Raw genomic sequence first — 21181 nt, forward strand, 5'->3', positions numbered from 1 at the left:
GAAAGATGGAGAGATGAGGAGAGACCTGAGGGGAGACATGAAGAGATGAGGAGAGACATGAGGAGACACATGAAGGGATGAGGAGAGACGTGGAGACACATGGAGAGACACGAGGAGAGACATGGAGAGACATGAAGAGATATAGAGAGATGAGGAGACATGAGGAGAAACCTGAGGAGAGAAGTAAGGAGAGATATGAAAAGATGAGGAGAGATGAGGAGAGACATGTAGAGAGATGTGGAGAGATGTAGAGAGACACAAAGAGGGACACAAGGAGAGATGGGGAGTGATGAGGAGACACATGTGGAGGGACGTGGAGAGACACATGGAGACAAAAAGGTGACAAGAAGAGGTGTGAGAGCCCAGCCAGCACCCATTGCCCCAGGCCCCTCGCTCTAGCCATCTGACCACAACCACCTGAGAGACAATGAGCCAGAACTGCCCTGCTGGCCCTTCCAAATTCCCAACCCACAGAAACCCTAAGAGATAATAAAATAATTGTCAGTTTTGAGTCCCTAGGTTTTTGGATGACCTGTGAGCAGCAATGGCTCATCAGAACAGCCTCTTGGAGGAAGCAACATTCGAACTGAGAGCTCTCAGATATTATCTGAAAGGAGTGACATGATCCTATTTGTCTTTCCAAACTGGAGAAAAATGGGAGCAGAGAAGCCAGTTGGGAGGATGATGCCATGGCCCAGGCGAGAGTGAGGTTGGCTCGACCAGTGTAGGGACAATGCAGACAGACAGATTTAGTTCCAGAAGGGGTCACCAGCCTGGATGACTGAGTGGACCTGAGGGGTAAGGAGGGTGGTGGATGGTGCTTCTTTGTACGGATATGGGTGATACTGGAGGAAAAGAAGGTTTGGGGACTGAGGGGAACATGTTCAAATATGGACAAGTTAAGTTTGAGATGTCCATGGGACATCAACAAGGAGATGTTGAGTAAGTAGCTGGAGTCTGAGCCTGGAACTCAGAAGAGGCGTCTGGGTTGAAGGACTCGGTGTGATAAAGTGGCTACCTCATGGGCAACCTACATGGCCAGCCTCACTTTGTGATGAGACCCTACATCTAAAAGTAGAGCCCTTTTGAGTCAAGCAACGGAATGAGTGGAGAAATGCCAGCATCTCAAAAGGAGAAAGGCTTTCAGGAATTGCTCATCCCAAGACACCTGGAAGTGAAGTGGGGGATATGGGGCAGGGAAGAGGGCCATGGGGTGGAGCCAAAGACTTCAGGGAAAGGAACACCCATGAAATGGGCAGCACAGAGCCTTGGCCAGGCTGAGGTCAAGGTCTGAGTGGTAGGGCCTCCGGGGCCACTGAGAATAGCTCTGAGCTGCGGGAGAAGATAGAGCATCCTGGACAGCATATGTCAGGGTTCATGGTCCTCGCTGGACTCGACCTGCTCAGAGAAGGGGGAAGGAGGGCAGGGAGGGCTGGGGGTTGGGCACATCTCTTCCATCTCTGTGTCCCTGGTGCCCTGCCCTGTGCTAGAACCTAAGTAGGAATCAAACCATTGCACTGAATGGAATGAAGCAATACTGGTCTGAGCTCTGCCACTACCTCACTGACTGACCTTGGCCAAGTAAGTTTAACCTCTCCAAGACTCAGTTTCCCCATCAATAAAAGTGAGAGGTGATAATAATTACTACTCTGGCATCTATACCCACTCTCCCTAACAAAAAATGAGATGGTCTACAACTCACCAAATGAAGCCTAAAAATAAGTGATAAAGATTCTGAAGCTACCCCCATGTTGCTTTGTCTCAGGTAGAAATGTGCTGGGGGCTAAAAAGCAGTGCCAGCTCTCATTAGTGCTCTTCTCTTTGAATCTAAACTACAAGAATATATTTTCCCCCCAGAGAAGGCAAAAAAGCCATCTCCCGCGAGAATTTTTTATTCTTCCTAAACCACCACTCTTGCATAACGGAGCTAAGCACTTGCTCAACTCCAAGGCTGCTTCTCAAGCTCCTTCTCCACTGTCCAGCCCAAGCGTGCACCAAGCAAGTCTAGACACTTTGGGAGCTGGACCTGTCAGGGTGAGTGAGGCTGGGCCTCACAGATAGTTGTAGCTCTCCCACGTTTCAGGCAGAAAGTAGGACTGTATGTCCTCATTTATTCCCCTTTGAAGGCGGGCACAACCAAGGGGCCTACTTTGGCTAATGAACTGTGAGCAGAAGTGACAAGAGTCAACTGTGATCCACCCAGGTGCTCTCTCTTTCTCCCTCTGCTTTAGATGGTGCTACTCCATCACCATGGGTCTGAAAGTGTGAACAACATGGGGCAGAGCCCCCAGATGACCCACCACAGGGGACATGTAAGATGAGAGAGAAATGAACCTTGTGGTTTCAAGCTCCTGAGATTGGGGTTGTTTGTTACAATAGCTTACCCCTGTCCTGACTGATACACTCTCCCCACAACTCACCTTCCCCAACATTTACATGTGGCTCTCACTGACAAGGTAGAGCTCTTGAGGGGACTTTTCAGCTCTGGTTCTGATGTAGACAGCAGACAAACGAGAGTGAGCAAATCTCATGATATTCCTACCCTGCTTAAAATCTTTCCATGGCTCCCCGTGGCCCTCAGGACAAAGCCCTTTCATAATCTGCTCCTGTGGAAGCTTCCAGCCTTCTACTAGTGTCATCCTTCAAGTTCTCTTCTCCAGCTATAAGGAACTGCTTGCAGTTGGCACTCTCTTGCCTCCCAGCTCTGGTTCTATCTGCTTAGAACACCCCTTGCCCGACCCCACCTCTCCTCTCCAACCACCATCACCATCCTTCTCCTGGCTACCTCCTATGCAGCCGTCGGAACCCAGGCATCAGGTGAGTGGTCATTTCTATAGCTGCCTATGCAAAGCCCCACCGTGGGGTCCTCATCCCAGAGTAGCATCGTGGCCTATGGCCCATCTGCCTGACCCACTGTGTCCTTTTAGACCCTATGCCCAGCCCAGTGTTTGGCACATCAATGCCCAACAGAGGTTTGTTTTAATAAAGGAAGCACAGAAGGAAGGGAAGGAGGCAGAACTAAAAGGAAGACTGCCATCTCCTTTTACTCACCTGTACTGCTCTTTGGCCTGCATAATGACAAAGTCCCACTTGTAGTTGATTTTTTTGTTCAAGAAGTTGTAATTTTCCTAGAGAAAGAAAACATAATAAGAACGCTGAGTCCCATGACATGTGTGGTATGCAGCAGAGCAGAGCCCCCTAAGTTAGCCTGGGAACCCCAGACCCAGCCAAATGTTCTCCACCTGGGCTTGGCCATGGTGTTCATTCAAGTGGTAGCAGAGAATTTGCAAAAGGCCATTATGATAAGCCCTACTTGGCTTGCATTTTTTTTAAAAAATAAATATATCCTAGATCCAATTAAGAAGAGAGCACTGGGGTTGGGGAAGAACATGGAAACTCAATATCCAACAACATAAAATGCCACAAATCTGCAAAGATAAACCCTCAGAGAGATGTGATGCTGGTCCTTCTAAAAACATGCTTGTAAAGAAGAAAAACAGCGAGATTGTCATCCTCTGCTCAGAAATGCTAGCCCCTTGAGGGTTAAGAAGTGTCCTTGGGGAAATCTGACTCATTCAGCTAAAGTCCAACATATTGTTTTCCTACCACTCACTCAAGCAGGAATCTGTTAACCATGGGTTGTTGACTATTGTGCTGATTAACTGTCATACTGTTTGGGAACAGCAAAAGGAAGCTGGTAAACAGTGTGTGCCCAGCAGCCAGTGAGGCCAGGGCTTAAGTTACAGCATGGGAAACCAAAGCTAGACACGGGGAAGAATTTAGTTCAGCGAGTTGTTTCAAAATAAATAAACAAAAAACCAGGACAAAGTGCTCTTCTCAGCAAGGGAGGAGAGCTCAGTCACATCAAAGTGTGAATGACTCATGACAGTTAAGAGTGAGTGGCCTTTGAATGAGGTTGCCTGGGGAGATAATGCCTTATCATCTAAAGCAAGTGGTTCCCAAAGCAACATCCCAGCTCTACTGAATCAGAAACAGGTGGGGTGGAGCCGGCAGCCTGTGCTTTAACTGGCTCTGCAGGTGAGGCCGATGAGGTGCAGGTCCAGAGCCACTGCTTTAGATCGCAGGTTCTCACCCATCCCTAAACCAAAGCAAAGGTTCCCAAACCTGGCAGAGTTTCAGCATCACCTGGACAAAGTTTTTAAAACACAGTATCCCACTCCCCCACCCCAACCCCCACCCAGATCTGCAGAATCTCCCAGGCCAGAGTCCAAGAATGTCAAGTTTTCAAAATACTGCCCAGGAGAGTCCCTAGAAACCAGTGAAGGATGAGTAAGAAGGCAGGAGAAAATGGGGACTGGGGGTGGGTGGTGGTTATGGTGCAGAGAAACCACTGCAGCTCCTCTCAAAATGCTTCAGAAGGTTTCCCACCTAATCCAGGGGTCCCCAGAAATTTTTCAAAATTTGGAGGACCAATTGTTTTATTTTGCCAAGTATGGGCATTGAAAAAAAATCCATACAATCTATTATTGCCATTATTTCAAACAAGAAGGAAATTTTAGCACAAAAATGGCAAATCATAGAACAAAGGACAACCCTACCCAAGAAATAATATAAGCTGGGTGGCATCTTAGATCTCAGACCCAGGCATATATAACATAGTTCTCATTTGTCTGTCTTTTTTCCTGGACCACTGAAACCAGCCCAGACTGCAGAAGGCCATTCTAGAAGCTGCGTCAGACCCACCAATCCCAAAGACTCGACAGAGGGGATGTTAATACACATGGGATAGTGGACAGTAAACACCCACTTTCTTTCCCAGAGCCGCATCACAACCTACAGAGCCCTGGGTGATGGGTTGAGCACTATAGGAGCTTCTGTTCTGAAAATGAAAGAGGAAAGACATATGAAAGTAGAAACAGGGGTAGAGGGAAATAACAGCCCAAGACTATACTCCACTCAATCACAATGATCTCGTCTTTGAAAGCATCTCCATACCTTTTCATATTCTTCTAAAATCCCTTTCTTCTTAATATTTCGCTTGGCCAGATAGATGGCTGGAAAAGAAAAAAAAAAAAAATCACTTGCCACCATCATCATAATTCAACATCATGTATACAGCTCTATGCATGAGGCCGCCATGCTGGGCTCAGCAGACCTGTCCCTTCCCCAGGGAACATTCCCAACGCAGACGTGAACTGACATAAGGTCATGATGACAGCAAGACAAATGTCGCCAAAGCACAGCAAGTAAATAAATAGCATGTTACGCACTACCAAAAGCATGTGTGTGGGGTAGGGTGTTTACCATAGTCCGTATCTTCGGCCGGCCACTGCTGGGTGGGCCAGAAATATGGAGTCTATAAAAGAAACCAAGGAAAGCATGCGTGGATACAGGGTTGTGACTCCACAGACCCCCAGCCCTGTGACACCTTAGCCCTCTCCACTGTTTCTAAAGTGCTGATCTGTGAGGATATGGACTCAATCGTTGGTCTTTCCAAATAAGATGAACATGAGAGCAAGAGCCAGACCCAAGGTCAAGGCTAAGGCTCACCTGGAATCGGTAGAGGCTGCTGTCAGGCTTCAGAACGAGATTCTTGGGATCTTGCAGGGGGTAAATGTAGCCATACTTGACAAAAAAGTTGCCCAAGTTCTGTGCCTCTGGGAAGAAGTAGTTCAGACATGGAAGTTAAGAGCAGGAGCCCAAAGGCAGAAGCTCACTGCCCAGACCCCCAAAGACCACCCCAAAGTCCAGGACATGCACCCCCATCCTAACAGCACTGCACCTAGGAGCAAAGAAAGCAGTTCCTGAACTTCACCATGGAGAAGTGTCAGCTGGGGAGCAGGCTAAAAGGAGGATTCCCCAGCCCTACCCCAGGACAGCTCAAGAAGTCTCAAATGGAGCCTGGGACCCTGAGTTTTAACAGATGTCACAGGTGGTCCTATGTAGATGGTTTGGGGATGACACTCAGACCTTTGGGTGTGTAGAAGGCCACGGAGTGGGGAATGTCTCTGGCTGTGGGGTACTTCCACACTCAAAGAGAAAAGGGAAAAGGACGCCATTTTCATCTGTCAACTTCTATCCCAATCTCAACTCTGCCTGCATCCCAGGTTCAGATTCTCCCACTAACCTGCTCCCCACCTCCTCCAATTCATAGCCTTGTCTCAGGATCTGCATCAATTAAAGGAAAACCTTCCTGGTTTTTTCTGTTCTTTCTGTTCCCAAAACACCAATGAAAGCTGTGTCTCTCCATGCCAGGGAAGGGATTTGATCCCCCCAGTCCTCCAGGCCCACCATGCCCACTCACCCAGCCCTACCTCCCATCCCACAGCTGAGCCCCCATGGCTTTGGAAGACTTCCTCCCCACCTCTCCCTCTTAAAGTCCACTCTGTCCACCATAAGCCAGATGCTCATGTTTTATGCCTCATTATAACAACACCCTTTGTTCTGGTGGGAAGTCTGGTCCCCAGATTCTCTCTGCTCCAATCTCTCCTTCTAATTGCTGCCAAACATCCTAACTTAAATATGATCATCATACACACCGTCATGCTCAAAAATTTCCCTTGGCTTCCTATTGCTTATCTCTCAGATGGAACTTAGAATCCAAGTACATACCCCCCAACACCCACTCTCCATACCCAGCTGAAGTCATTACTCCCAATTTCCCCTCATTACCACCCCATTTCTTGTTCATTCCATTTCTGCGCCATTGCTCTTTTTAGTTTTTCAGGAATATCCTCTGAGCTCCCCTGCACCAATTCACAAGCATTACGTCTTTCCAGATCTCCCCTGTATACATCTAATCTTTGCCTCTCTTGTGGAACTTATTTTCTGCTTGGCAATAAGTTGTGCATGGACCATCACCCATCAACTAGAAAGTAAGCACATCTCCAAGAAATCTTTCCTGACTGACTCCTCTCCAACTACCCCTATCATTTACCTGTTCTCAGTAGTTTGTATAAAATAACCATTTTGTCCCCAAATGATCATGCCTTGGCTTTTGATTCTGATTGTTTCACATGTGAAGGCTTTGCCTTCCCAATTAAAATGTAAATTCCTTGAAGTCACTGACTAATCCTTCATTGGCTTCTACCCTCCAAAGATCCTTGTATGGTGCTGTGCACACAGCAGTGCTGATGAACTCTCACCCAGACTGGAGATCCAAAGCCGCTGGATGATCCACTGCAGAACATCGTTTCCTGCACAACCAGAAACATGGGACCATTGTCATCGCCTCCAAACATGTCTCACAACCTCCTAACACATCTCTGTGACCGTGTCCTTCCCCTGCTCACAATTTCATTCTGTCCAAACTCTGCAGCTTGTAATTTAGGGCCACCTGTGATCTGGCTCTCACCAGATTTCCAGCTTAATCTCCCTGACACAAACTAATCTTTACCTCTCTTATGGAGCTTATTTTTTTGCCTTATAATGATTTGTGCATGGACTATCTTTCATGAACTAGAAAGTAAATAGACTAAGTCTTACCACTAGGGGAGAAAAAAAACCAGGTAGGAGGCAGTTGTCTGGATGGAGCATGGACTCATGGGAGAATTTGTTTGGGATGATGAAAAAAGTTTGGTAATGAATGGTGGTGATGGTAGCACAACACTGTGAATGTAATTAACACCACTGAATAACACATCAGAAAGTGGTTAAAGGGAAAATTTCTAGGTGGTAAATCTGTCACTAGAATAATTTTTTTTAAATCAACTATGGGACTGTACAACCCAAACAGTGAACCCTAATGCAATCTATGGACAATAATGTACAATTATAGTAATATTCTCTCATCTGATGTAACACAGGTACTGCACTATTGCAAAATGTTAATAGTGGGGGCAGGTATATGGGAACTCCATATTTTCTGCCATGGTTTTTCTGTAAACCTACAACTTCTCAGAGCCCAGAGTGGGAAGAGATGGGGGTGGGCTGAGGGTGAAGGGCCCATGTTCCCAAGCAAAACTCTGAGGAGTCAGGGAATTCTAAATTCAAACCTGGCCTTCCAGCTCGTTACAAAGGTACTTTTGTCAAGATAGGAGGACGAGACATATTTTCGTAACAATCTGCAGATTGGTTCATAACTTCAGACGTACGGTCTGCAGGCCACCATTTGTACTCTTGCCCCAGGTCCTGCAAATCATAGGGGCCAGCCTGGGAATAATGTACAGTGGGGAGTGACACAAGAGACATGGGGAGAGGCAGGCAGGGACAAGACCTGGAGAGAACTCACATCCCCTTACCCCCTCCTCAAGGACTCAGATTTTATCTAAGGGTTAAGGCAAGCCAAGTTCTGCCAACAAGACTAGAGCTGCTGTAGGAGGCCACGGAGGCTCTGAATCTCCTCCTCAGCCTGGAGCCCTGAGCCCAGAAACAGAACATGGTCCTTGCAGGTGGACAGCATCATCTCAGAAGAAAGACCAGGCCCCCTGGAATGAAGCACCCCAACTCAGAGGCCCCCTGGCAAATGCCCATGACCACACTTTCTGGTCTCCAAGGTTTCCGAGCTGGGTCTCCTGCCTGCATGGGAACCAGCCCACAGAAGACACCAGTGAGGAGTGGCAGCCCCAGCGCAGGGTCAGGGTCTGAGACCCCGATGCCTGTGTCCTTGGAGCTGGACATTGCAAAGGATACTTCCCTCCTCAGTGGTGGCAAAGGACATTTCTTCTGTGCCCTCCAAAGAGGGCCGTAGTCCTGCTCTCACACTGCCTAGCAGCTATCACTGTGCGTGGTCAGCCTGTACCTCTTCCTTCCTACCCACCCCCTGGGGCACAATTATCCGCCATTCTTCCTGTCACCTCCCACACGGCCACCATTACTGCTTTCAACAGGTTCTCCTGATGCTCTCAGCGTCAGCTTTAATCACTCCAGTTTGGTTGTTCAGAAGTAGAATTCATCATCTAAAATCTACTTAAAATCCTCAGGCTGGGTGTTTTAGATTTTCTGCTACAAGTCTTGAGACCCTACTTAGTGGTGTGCAGACAAAAAGAGAGATCCCTGCAGACAGGAGTGTGTTTATCTCTCTCCACCAAGGAGCTGAGGGTTTTTTCATCCACTTAACTGCTTCCTGAAATAGAGCAGATAGGATTATGGTGCCACCACCCTCTGTATGCCATGGTCTGTGACAACAGCCCGGCAGGCTGCTCAGGCTCCCACATCCCCAAGCCCCAGGTCCCCTGCCACCTGAGGAGGGGGACAGCCGGTTACCCAATTTGCTTTGATTAGTGCAAAGGGCAGGTGCGGGGCTTCTGCTTGTGTTCTGCTCCTACATCCGCTGGAATTCACCTGGGCTCAGGAGGAGAAAGGGAGAACATGGCAGCATGGGCAGCCTTGCCCAAGTCCAGGAACTGTAGGCATCCATTGTGCAAGGAAGAAAAGCAGCTCACACACGCTGACAGCAGAAAAGAGTATGGACTCTGGAATCATGTAACTGGGCTCAAATCCAAGCTTAGTCATCTATTAGCTTAGTGACATGAGCAACCTGCTGAGCCTTTTTGTGTCTCAATTGCTCTACCTGGAAAAGGGGATGGTCATATCTACCCCGTAACTTTATCATAAATGTTAACAGATACACATGGAAAGTGCTAGATATGGCCACCCATTGAGCATCCACCATAGGCTGAGCACTAGCACAGCATTCTCTCTTCTAATTTCTGCAATGATTCTCTTAGCAGGGACTCCTGTTCCTGCTTTACAGATAAGAGAACAGACTGGGGCCATACAGCTAGAAAAAGGCACACCAGGGATTCAATCTCAGGGTGCTTCATTCAACATCCAGAACTCTTTGCACAAAGCTAGATCAGGACTGTTTCACACATTTGAGAAATTTTTATTGAACATCTACTATGAACCAGGGCTTTGCTAAGCTCTGGGGATACCCAGATGAGTATGACAAGCTATTTTCCCCTGGAGGCTCTCCCCAGTCCACTGGAAAATTCAGGCCCCAGTGAAGGACTATCAGGGGCAGGGATGCCTTCAGGAAAAATTGTCACAGCTAAATCTTAAATAATGGAGGAGAGCAGAGACACCTGCAAAGTCTGTCTACCAGTCTCTGCTCTTTGGATGCCCAGAGCTACTCTAGTTCCTAACCTTTCCCAAGTCTAGCCTGTCAGTGTTTCCTTTACTTTTGTGAGCTGCCCTACAGCATTCCAAACAATTCCTCTTTTGCTTTAACTAGCCAGAGTTGGTCTTCTGTTGCTTGCACTCCAGGAGCCCCAAGTGATAACTTGCGGGTGGGGTGCCCCTTCTTCTAAGCAGTCAGAAAAGGGAACAGGGGGTCATTAGCCAGGCTTGCCTCTGCAAAAGACATGGGCACTGTGCCAGTTTGGATATATTATGTCCCCCAAGAAAAAGCCATGATCTTTTAATCCCATCTTGTGGGATATTGGGGTTAGGTTGTTTCCATGGAGATGTGACCTACCCAACTGTGAGTGACACCTTGGGTTAGGGTGTGAGCTCTGATTGAATATTTCAATGGAGTTGTGGCCCCACCCATTCAGCATGGGTCTTGATTAGTTCACTGGAGTCTTATAAAGAGCTCACAAACAGAAGGACCTCAGAGCTGCAGCTGAGGGACACATTCTGAAGATGGCCACTGAAAGCTGACACATTTTGGAGAACGCCATTTTGAAACGCAACCTGGGAGCAAGCAGACGCCAGCCACGTGCCTTCCCAGCTAACAGAGGTTTTCCGGATGCCAATGGCCTTTCTCCAGTGAAGAAGGTACCCAATTGCTGATGCCTTACCTTGGACACTTAAGACTGTAACTCTGTAACCAAATAAACCCCCTTTATAAAAACCAATCCATTTCTGGTGTTGTGCAAAACGACTGGCTGCATTAGCAAACCAGAACAGGCAACTTGAGTAAAAACTAAATAGTCAGGTCATGGGTGGGGCAGAGAGTGAGAGCTCACTAGCATGGCTCAGTGCAAGTTCCAGATCCTGGCTTTGAAAAGCTGTTTCTGTAGGCAATATGCCTCAGTACAAAACATGCTTTTTACTACAAATCCAAGATCATAAAACATATGCAACACATTAATCAAAATGCATTCTTCTTATGGCATCTAGCCCCTTCTGCCAATACCCTCCAATGCTGCTGTGCAGTCCTCTACCCCATGCAGAAAGTAGCCATGACATGGTCCCCAGGGGGCAGTTATGAAGGGGCTGGATATAAATTAGAAGGTAGGGATGAGTGGAACAAGACAAGGGCCAGTTATTTTCTTCTGCCCAATGTTTGTTTTTCTTTTCTGCTATTTGATTTCATAAAAACAAAACAAATAAAAAACCAATAGCAACAATACAAGTTTTTAAATGATGACTTAAATGATGACCACCTGAGAGAAGTGCCTTCAGGAAAAACTTGAGTCCTTTTCTTCTTCCTCCCTGACCTCTCCCCCAGAAGGAAATGGAGTGAGCAAACTTACTCTGTAAAGCACCAGACAGTAAATATTTTCAGCTTTGTGGGTTATAAGGTCTCTGCCATGACTACTCAATTCTGCTGTTGCAGTGTAAAAGCAGCCACAGACAATACATAAATGAAAGGGTGTGGCCGGGTCCCAATAAAGCTTTATTGACAAATATAGACGTGGGCCATAGTTTGCCAGGCCCTGGCCAAGTTCCAGGATACGCTGCAGGATACATCACCTGTCATGGCGTGAGGGACACTGGTGACCAGGGCTCTCTGACTCTGCACTCGGACCCCCGTCTCGGGGTTCTGCATGTCCTTCACGAGCGCTTCAATCTACAAGATGAACAGAAAAAGCAGGCTGATGGGAACCACTTCAAAAATTAATTGAGTGAGGCCCTATGCTTGGCACTGGAAGATCAAAAGTCACAAAAATGGGCAGCATCCCTGTTCCCAAGGAGCTTCCAACCTGGTGCAGGAGACAGATGGGCCTTGAATAAGTATGGTACAAGCAGAAATAAATGTGTACTTTGTAGACATAAAGAAGCCCTCATACACAAAACTCAACAAGATTAATTCTGACTTTGAGATTCTGGGAAAGCTTTTAAGAGAAGATGGGAGTTAACAAAAATGGATTTTGCTGGATGGAAAGGGAGAGAATGAGCAAAGGCATGGAAAGATGATAGTGCACAGTATGTGAAAAGAACAGAAAATAATGGGAGATTGTGCTGGTTTGGAGCAATGTACCCCTGAAAAACCTGTTCTTAACCTCAATCCATCCCTGTGGGTGTGAACTCTTGTAAACAGGACCTTTTGTTGAATTTTCTCCAGTTCAGGTGTGGCCCAGTGGAATCAAGGTGTGTCTTAATCTAATTACTGACGGCCTTATAGGGAAGGTCGCAGAGAGAGAGAAAGCCACAGGTGAGCAGCTGGAAGTCAATGGAACCAAAAAGCCAGGAGAGGCCACCATGTGATAGGAAAACTAAGGACCAAAGATAGCTGTCAGCCAGCCCCAGAACACCACAGTCTTCTGGGAGAAAGCATCGCCTTGAATGACATCTTGATTTGGACTTCTAGCCTCAAAACTATGAGCCAATAAATCCCTGTTGTTTAAGCCAACCCATTGCATGGTATTTACTTCAGCAGCCAGGAAAATTAAAATGAAGATGAAACTGGGAAGGCGGTTGGAGGCCGGATCACAATGGACTTCCAATGCCACTCCCAGAGTTTGGATTTTATTCTAGAGACTACTGCTGGAGAACACTATAACCTAGCCTGGGTTTTGGAAATGTGGCCAATGCTAGAAAGAAGAACATTGAGATGTGAAGAAATTAGCTGTATTAAAAAAAAATAGGGAGATCCACACAAAGCTACTGCAATAGTCCAGGAAAGAGATGGTGGGGCTCCCTCTCGGGCCAACCCCTGCCCTCAGTCTCTTCTCGAAAGTGCAACCACAGTGAGTCTTTCAATTAATTTAAGATATGTCACTCCTCCACTCAAAATCCTGCAACGGTCATTTTGCTTTGAATAAATGGCAAAGTTTCCCTCCAGGTCGATGCGGTCTGGGACACCCTGCCTCTCTCTTCTCCTACGTTCCTGTACCCGGCCGGCTCCCATCCAGCCACACTGGCCGCCTGGTGGCTCCCCACCAGGCCACACACACTCCCAGGCTCCTGCCTCCGGGTCCTGGCTCTGGCCATTCCCTCCGTCTGGCCCACTCTTCCCAAGAGAGCTCCTTGGCTCACTTCCCTCACCCCCATCCTCTTCTGCTGTTCTCACCAGGCCCTCCCTGGCCATCCTATTTAATGCTGCAACCCCGAACTCCACTCCTGACGTTCCTGCTCTCCCACTCACCTCCTAACATACCAAATAATTTACCTAGTTATTAGAGTTTACTGGTGCATTGTGTGTCTCCCCTGCTCCTAGAAGGTAAGCTCCCCAGGGCGGGTCTTTGTTGTGGTCACTGCTGAATTCCAAATGCCTAGACAGTGCCTGGCACATAGGGGTATACAACAAATAGTTGTTGCATGAATTAATAAATAAAAGAAGGCAGCAACAGGGAACGATGGTTTTTAAAGCCTTGATGACATTGGGATTAACTGTCCTTGCAATGATTGGGTGGTGCAGTGAGGGTGGCAGGGAATAATGCCAAGATTTATAACCCATAAGACCAGAACCACCAGCTACCAAAAGAGAAAAGAGAAAAGAAGGAGCACCCTCTGGAAGCCAATGCTTCTGCTTTGGAGTGCTGTCTTTGAAGAGCTGCTGACATAGCCTCAGGCAATGTCTCCAGGCTATTGGAAATGACTGCCCGAGGTTCAGAACAGTTAAGGGTCAGTGACAGAAATGAACATAGAAGAGAGAGATGAAGCCAAAGAGAGCCAATGAGCTGTCCAAGGAATACCAAACTGCAGGCAAACAGCCAAGACAGTCCTGATTGTCTTTGGAGTATTTAATAATTTTTATTATTAAAAAAATTATTTTTTGACTTGAAAAAATTTAAATGGAAGTAAAATCAACTGAGGGATATTTTTTAATGAACTGGATGTTTGGCACTCTTCAAAAAAGATAACCAGGGTTTCTCTTGCCATTCAATGTCTCTAATGTGATGTCAACAAAGCCTTCCACGAAGAGGTTTAGAACTTCACATTCCACGAGGAAACCCTTCACTGATGGGGAAACCATCCACTCTCCCTGACCCAGATGTGCTTGCAGATGGTCAGTCAGTCAGTCAACAACCAGAGAGTCAGGGTAAACTCTGGGAAATCAAAGATGAGAAGACGTGGCCCCCAGGTCCCAGAAGCTCGCTGGATAGTCCAAGGATATTATGGAATAAGTACAGCTACAAAGGTGAGTCCACGGTTTGATAAGAATGTAAGAGTGCCTGGAAGGGGTCAGGTGAGGCTTCCTGGAGAGTGTGACTCAAAGTGAATCTTAAAAAGGTGAGTAGGAATTAGGCAGTGGAAAGGTGAAGGAGGGAGGGTGAGAGCATTACGGGCTGAAGGGGCCGCAGTGAGCAGAAGGACAAGAAGGAACAAAGGGTTCTCCTGTCTTCCCCCTGACCCTCAACTTTCTCCTGAGGCTCGGGCAGCCCTGCCCAGCTGGACAGACACGTCCTTGCGGAGGACAGTTCCACCGCAAACCCATCCTGACCGAAATTCTAGCCACACCCAAACTAAACACTCACCAATCCACCTGCTTCCCTCAGTTCACCTCACATGGTTATGTAATCATTATTCTCCTGCCATTTAATAAAAAGAACACTCCCCAACACTGTACGGCCCTTTACAATTTACAATGGCCTTGTGCAGCTTGAATGTGTTTGTGTTCCAAAGAAAAAGAATCCTGGGTTCTCACCGCCTTCATAGGATTTCCTTTTTCTACTAATTGTAAGGTCTTGGGCAACTCATTTAACATCTCATCTACCATCGATTGAGCACAAGGATAATATGTGCTCTGTTCTTCAGCACAGCTCCTCTTATTATCTAATTAAAGAATTGCGTAAACATGGCTTTGTAGGGAGAGACACCAATGTTCATGGTTATGGTTGGAATCATTAACATCGGTAGCATTCACACAATTAATACACCTGAAACTCTACTCGCAGGGCTGTGTTTAGATGCCTGAGGATTAAAAACCCAGCTCTGCTAACTAAGGGAGGTAACGATTGAGCACCGTGGGAGACTCAAAAAGGGAAAAGCCCGAGTCCCAGTCCTCAGAGACTTAGGAGACAAACTGTACGAAAATGCAGTCAAGTAATATAAAAGTGAGGGCTCGGAGTCAGAAACAGCTCCGTCCAAATCCCCATTCCAATTTATAAGGTTAGAGGCCTTAGGAAAATTACTAAATTGCACAAAAAATCACTCCTCCGTAAAATAGAGATTATAATAGTACCTAACTTATGGCAGGGATGTCAAGAAAATTAAATAAGATTAGCATTTAAAGCGCTCAGTAAAGAGCAATGCACAGAGAAAGGAGTTGTTGGAGAACATTCGCAGACGGAATTAAGCACCAGGAAGACAGGGAAGATGCTAATGGCAAAGAGTCAGGAGGTGGGAGGCTGGCTGACAGGTGAAGAAGGGGCGCCCAGTGAGGAAGCAGCTTTCCCTGGATGGTGAGGAGGGGGCTCCCCTGCAAAGGGAGGGATGACGTGAGAAGACCCCGGCCTCCCCTCGCAGGACAGGGAAGGGACAGAGCTGGCTGCACTGGAGGTGAAGGAGCACGCACACAGGGGACTCAGAGATGTGGCCCTTGGCCCTGTAAGGAGTCGGGGTCTAGTGGGTCTTGGGTGGCTGGGCCAGCTGAATGGCAGCAGCAGGAGGGGAGCAAAGAGCACCCCCAAGGAGGGCATTAGCCGGCCCTGCCTCTCCTTGGGGGTGGCCAGGGGACTCGGGGGCCCATGGGCTGTAGGAGTCTCTCCTTCTAGAGTTTTCAACTAACCATGATTTGTGGCACCCCAAAAAGTGCATGACTTTCTAATGATAGAGCCCATTCCCACATCAGCTGCCGGATGAAAGGCTACATGGATTCAAAATACCTTACAAGATGAAACAACAGTGTTTCACCAACACAGGAGGACCCACATATTGGAGGAGAAAAAGAAACCTGTGGGAAACTTGCGTTTCTCTGATAAAAAGTTACCAGGTTTAATTCCTTCTCTTTGCATTAAAAAAAAAATCAACTTATAAAGGGTTTGAAAATAACCTTCAGAGGAGGAATAATGAGAGTTATTTTAGAAACACAATGAGGGGAGTCAGATTTCTTTCTAGCAGGTGTATCATCCCTCACAGAAAGGAAGGATGGGGTGGGAGGAAGGAGTGTTACATGTGCCTCAGGAACTTTTTAGGGAGTTCGGTCCATGAGTATTCCAATAAATTTTCCTCGGACCTTTCCTCATATAAATAGCTCTGAAGGGGTCTCCCCAAGCACCCAACAAAGAAATGACAAGAGGTCAGCTTGTGACACTGTCTCTGACAGACCCAACCAGAAAAAACCCCTTGCCCATCACAGAGAGAGGAGAATCTGAATTGCTTTCCAAGTTCCCCAGGAAAACGCCTGCCTCTCGGCTCCAAACTGCTCCAAACCCTTGCCCCTTTCTCCTTGTACCCTGAGAGGGTCCCTCTGAAAAGTGACCGCCACCCCCAGCCAACGTTTCCAGCCTCTCCCAAGACGAATCAGCCAGATCTTGTTCCCAGGCAACAGATAAATGCTGCCTCCCAGGCCATCGCTGTGTGACCCCCGGCTGGGGGAGGGCTCCAGGGTGTCAGCCTCACGTTCCCCCCTCAGATGCCAAAGTGCTGGGATGTGACCGCAGCCATGTCAGGGAAGCCCGCCACCACTGAAGGATCAGAAGTGACGGCTCTGATGGCTTCAGTGTCCCACCCACCCACCCCCACGCTGCTCCTCGTATTAAGGAGCTGTCACTCACTGCTAAGATCTTCGGGGCTGGAATTTTCCTTGAAGCCAGATAAGGCTCCCAGGGGGACAATAATCATCAGTACTTTTCTGTACGAAGACGGGGAATGTGACCCAGAAGCGGTGAGCTGTTTGTGTAGAGAGGAGAACGTGCTCGTGCTGATAAGGCTGACCACGTGGAGCCCTGCCGGCCGCCCCTCGTCTGCACCCTGACGTCGCACAGGCTCAGGGGGGCCGTGCCCTTTCTCCCCAACTGGACCTTCCCACCCTGGCCAAAAGCCCAGGAAGCATCCAGAGGATCCCGCCGAGCAGTGGCCAGCTTCTTCTGATTCTATTTTTTGTGTCTTAATTTCTAAAATTTACAAATCTTCTGTACCCACCAAGCAAGAACGCCCCCTTCCTCCACTTTCCCCACACCTAAGAAACCTCCAATCCACCTCTGTCTCTATGCATTTGCCTATTCCAGATACCTCACATAAGTGGAATCATGCTAGTATTTGTTTTTTGGGTCCTGCTTGTTTCATTCAGCACAGTGTTTCTGAGGTTCATCCATGTTGTTGTAGCATGGATCATAACTTCATTCATTGCCATAGCTGTATAATATTCCATTGTGTGTATATGCCACATTTGATTTATCCATCCTTCTGTTGAAGGACACTTGGGTTGTCCCCACCTTTTGGCGATTGTGAGTAATGCTGATACGAACACTGGTGTGCAAGTCTCTGTTTGAGTCCCCTGTTTTCAATTCCTTTGGGTATATACCTAGGAGTGGAATTGCTCGGCCACGTGGTAATTCCATATTTAACTTTTTGAGGAATTCTATGCTGCGTCCCACAGTGGATGCACCATCTTACATTCCCATCTACTTTTGAGTTTTGACAACTCTCTTATCTACCCACTAACTCCTGCCTCAGTGGAATGTCTTCTAACCTCCCTTTCGGATTCTCAAATTCTGTTCCATCTGGTATCTGCCCTTTGCCAAAGATCTGTCTCAGCCTCCAGGGCCTCCTCTAGCCCAAGGGGTGTCAACTGCTATACTGTCAACATGCAGGGCTACATAATTCTTTCTTGTTGAGAGCTGTCCTGTGCATTGTGGGACGATTAGCAGCATCCCTGGACTCTACCCACTAGATGCCAGTAGCACCCCCAGTTGTGACAACCAAAAATGCCTCCAGATATTGCCAAACGTCCCCAAGGACTTTCATTTCGGCTGCACATTCAAATCACCTTTAAAAAGACCAATGCTTGGGCCCCACACCAAGCCAAATAAATCACAAACACTAAGAGTTTCAGATCAGTATCTTTTAAAAGGACAGCCAAGCAATGTGGGACATGTCTTACATGGATGAGCTTGGCCCTGGCATTGTGGGACTGAGAAAGCCTTCTTGGACCAAAAGGGTGAAGAGAAAGGAAACAAAGTTTCAGAGGCTGAGAGATCTCAAATGGAGTTGAGAGGTCATTCTGGAGGTTATTCTTATGCATTATATAGCTATCCCTTTTTAGTCTTTAGTGTATTGGAATAGCTAGAAGGAAATTCCGAAAACTGTTGAACTGCAACCCAGTAGCCTTGATTCTTGAAAACGATTGTATAACTATATAGCCTACACTGTGTGACCGTGTGATGGTGAAAACCTTGTGGCTCCCACACCCTTTATCCAGTGTATGGACAGATGAATAGAAAAATGGGGACAAAATTAAATTAATAATAGGGAGAGATGGGCGATATGGGATGTTTTGGATGTTCTTTTTTCCTTTAACTTTTATTCTTATTCTTTTTTGTGTGTGGTAATGAACATGTTCAAAAATTGATTGAGGTGATGAATGCACAACTATATAATGTTACTGTGAACAACTGACTACACTGTAGATGACTGTATGGTATGTGAATATATCTCAATAAAATTGAATTTTAAAAAAAAGGGGGTGACCAAGGTTGAGAACAACTGATGCCCTCTAATCAGAATCATCTTTTAGTGTATAAACCAAACCAACTCATTTTATTTGTACCAGATTTTAAAACTTCCCATGGCTTCCCAAGAGTCCCAGGAAGCTTCAAACTCCTCAGCATAATATAAAAAGCCTCTAATTCTGGGCTCTGCTTCCCTACTAGCCTTTCTATCCATGAATCCCCAATCCATCTGCTGTCTACTCTGGGCATCACAACCACTTATGAGTCCCCCAAACTACAGGGCTTTTCATATGTTTGTGCTTTATATTTGCCTAAAATGTCACTTGTTATCCCACCCTCCTGGCAAAAAAAAAAAAACTACTAATTTTTCATACCCCTACTCAGTTGCAAACCCCCCTTATGAAACCTGCTCTGATCGCCCCTCTACCCCCGGAAGAACTGACCGCTCCCTCCTTTGCATCTTATATATATACACATCCTCTACAAATGCCTGCCACCGCATATGCAATACCTTTTCCTTGCTTATATGCTAGGCTCTAAGCTCTGGGAGGATGGGGCTGTGTCTCAACCCCGTGTTGCCCCCAGCGCCTGGCACAGCCCTAGCCTATAGGTGCTCAATTATACATGTGCATTGAGTGAAAGAATGATAAAAGCAAAAGACACCACCCTCTGCCCAGGACCCCTAATGTTTCTGGTTTGGCACCCCCTTCTGAGCAGAGGCCAGAAGCATGTCAATCTAAAGGATTCCTCCCCAGCTGGCACCAAGAAAGTCAAAGCCATGGGAAATCCCAAGGGCAGTAGCCGGTGAACTGGCTGAGACGGTGACTGGGAATCTCAGAGGGGGTGGGCCAGAACTGGAACCAGCAGCCCCCACCCCGCCCCGCCCCAGTGCTGGAGCCCCCACAGGCTGACACCCAGCTCTTCCCTCCACTGCGTGTCATCAACGTCCCCAGCAGAGCCCCTGGACGGGTGGGCTCCCACCTCTCTCCACCACCCCTTCCACCGGCCCAGGAGCCTCCCAGTGGGGGTGCCCAGCGCCAGGCTGCCAAAAGAAACCAGAGACGGGGGGCAGCCTGGTGGCCCAGCATCTTATCCTGCAGCTTGCATGGAGCCGGAGGAGGAGGCTGTGGGTGTGAAAGCCTTGGGGAGCCGCAGGAAAAAGCAGGGCCTGTGAGGAGCCAACCCCCAGGTGCCAGGGGATGTGGGGGGCACAGGAGGACCCAGGGAACAGAAGAAATCCCAGCCAGTTCCCCTGGCTCCCAAGAGAGCACTTTTTTAACCACAACACTCACCCCCTCCATAGTTCTCAATGGCTCCCTATGGCATAAAAGTTTACCTCCAAAAGGTTCGAAAGGCCTGTTACCTTTCCAGACTCCTACTCCCCTGTACTTCAGACTATTCACACAGAACATGTCCTCAAACCCACCAGATCCCCATGCCTCTGTGCCTTGCACATGCCGTCTCCTCAGCCTTCTCTCTGCTTGGAATTCCCTGTTCACCTTCAGCTCTCAGACCCACATCCCTCAGGCACGTTCAGCCAGGCCGTCCTGCAGCCTCCACGGTGCCCGACATCATACCCGAATTCATAGGGTTGTATCACATTGGATGGCAGACAATGACTAGCCCTGGATTTGTTCCTGGCTCCACCACTCAGTGGCTGTGGGGTTAGGGCATGGCACTTAGTCTCTCTGAGCATCAGTTTCCTTCTCTGTAAAATGGTGACAGTAGCCAGTGGCTTACGGAAGAGATGCGATAAAGCACGTGAGGTGAGCTGCATGGGGCCCCGCTGAGGACATGGCACCCCTCAGGAACAACCACTGAACCAGCAGGGAAGTGCAGCTGCACCATGTCCATCTTCCCATGGCCCAGGCCCTTCTCCAGAAGCCTGGACGGCTGGTTCAGCTGCTTCATCTCTAAGGCACCCCGGCACCAGGCTCCTGAGACCCGCTCTGCAGACTTTGATTCTATTCCTAGCCTTGCTCTACGGAGCTCTGGGACCCGGCAAAGGACCTCTGAATATAAAGACGAGATCCCAGCCCAGAGAAGCAAAGGAAAAGGAGCCATGCTGGAGCAGTTGTGCTTAGGGTGCGGGTGGGGGTGGGGGTGTCCAGAGAATCGGCCTTCACAGAGCAGGGACCTTGAGCTAGGCCTGGAAGGAGGAGTGGGAGCTTGGCAGGGGAGAAGGGGAGAAGGGGTATAGAGTTTGCTGGAATGATGAGAAAGTCAGAAGCAAGAACCCAGATGAGTGCTTGTGGCTGGTTCATTTTGTTTCCCTGGAAGGCAGGTGTAAAAGAAGGATGGGAGGTAAAGCCAGGGAGATGGTTTGGGAGCAGGGCTTCAGCCAGGCTGAGAAAGCTTTCTCCTGTGAGCCGGGGGAAGCTAATGGAGGGTTTCAGGTTGAGGAGATCAATAACGGTTTGGGAAAAAAAAACCAGCATGAAGGAGGCCAGAAGGAAGGAGAGAAGGCTGGGTAGAGGCAGGGAGGCTGGTGACCA

The 21181-nt window shown here is 47.9% G+C and overlaps 1 protein-coding gene across 2 annotated transcripts in view; it reads right to left on the reverse strand.

Annotated features, from left to right (window-relative positions):
* RGS9 (regulator of G protein signaling 9) overlaps positions 1-21181 on the reverse strand; it is a 69396-nt gene that overhangs the window by 46703 nt on the left and 1512 nt on the right. For both annotated transcript variants that reach the window (XM_037808658.1, XM_037808657.1), the window contains exons 2-7: positions 11602-11698; positions 7107-7157; positions 5512-5618; positions 5266-5317; positions 4957-5015; positions 3052-3128 (exon numbers count right to left, since the gene is read on the reverse strand). In XM_037808658.1, the coding sequence (XP_037664586.1) occupies positions 3052-3128; positions 4957-5015; positions 5266-5317; positions 5512-5618; positions 7107-7157; positions 11602-11698 (443 nt within the window). The remainder of the gene's footprint in view (positions 1-3051; positions 3129-4956; positions 5016-5265; positions 5318-5511; positions 5619-7106; positions 7158-11601; positions 11699-21181) is intronic.

The sequence above is a fragment of the Choloepus didactylus genome, chromosome 18 (assembly GCF_015220235.1).
Source record: "Choloepus didactylus isolate mChoDid1 chromosome 18, mChoDid1.pri, whole genome shotgun sequence".
Taxonomy (NCBI): Eukaryota; Metazoa; Chordata; class Mammalia; order Pilosa; family Megalonychidae; genus Choloepus; species Choloepus didactylus.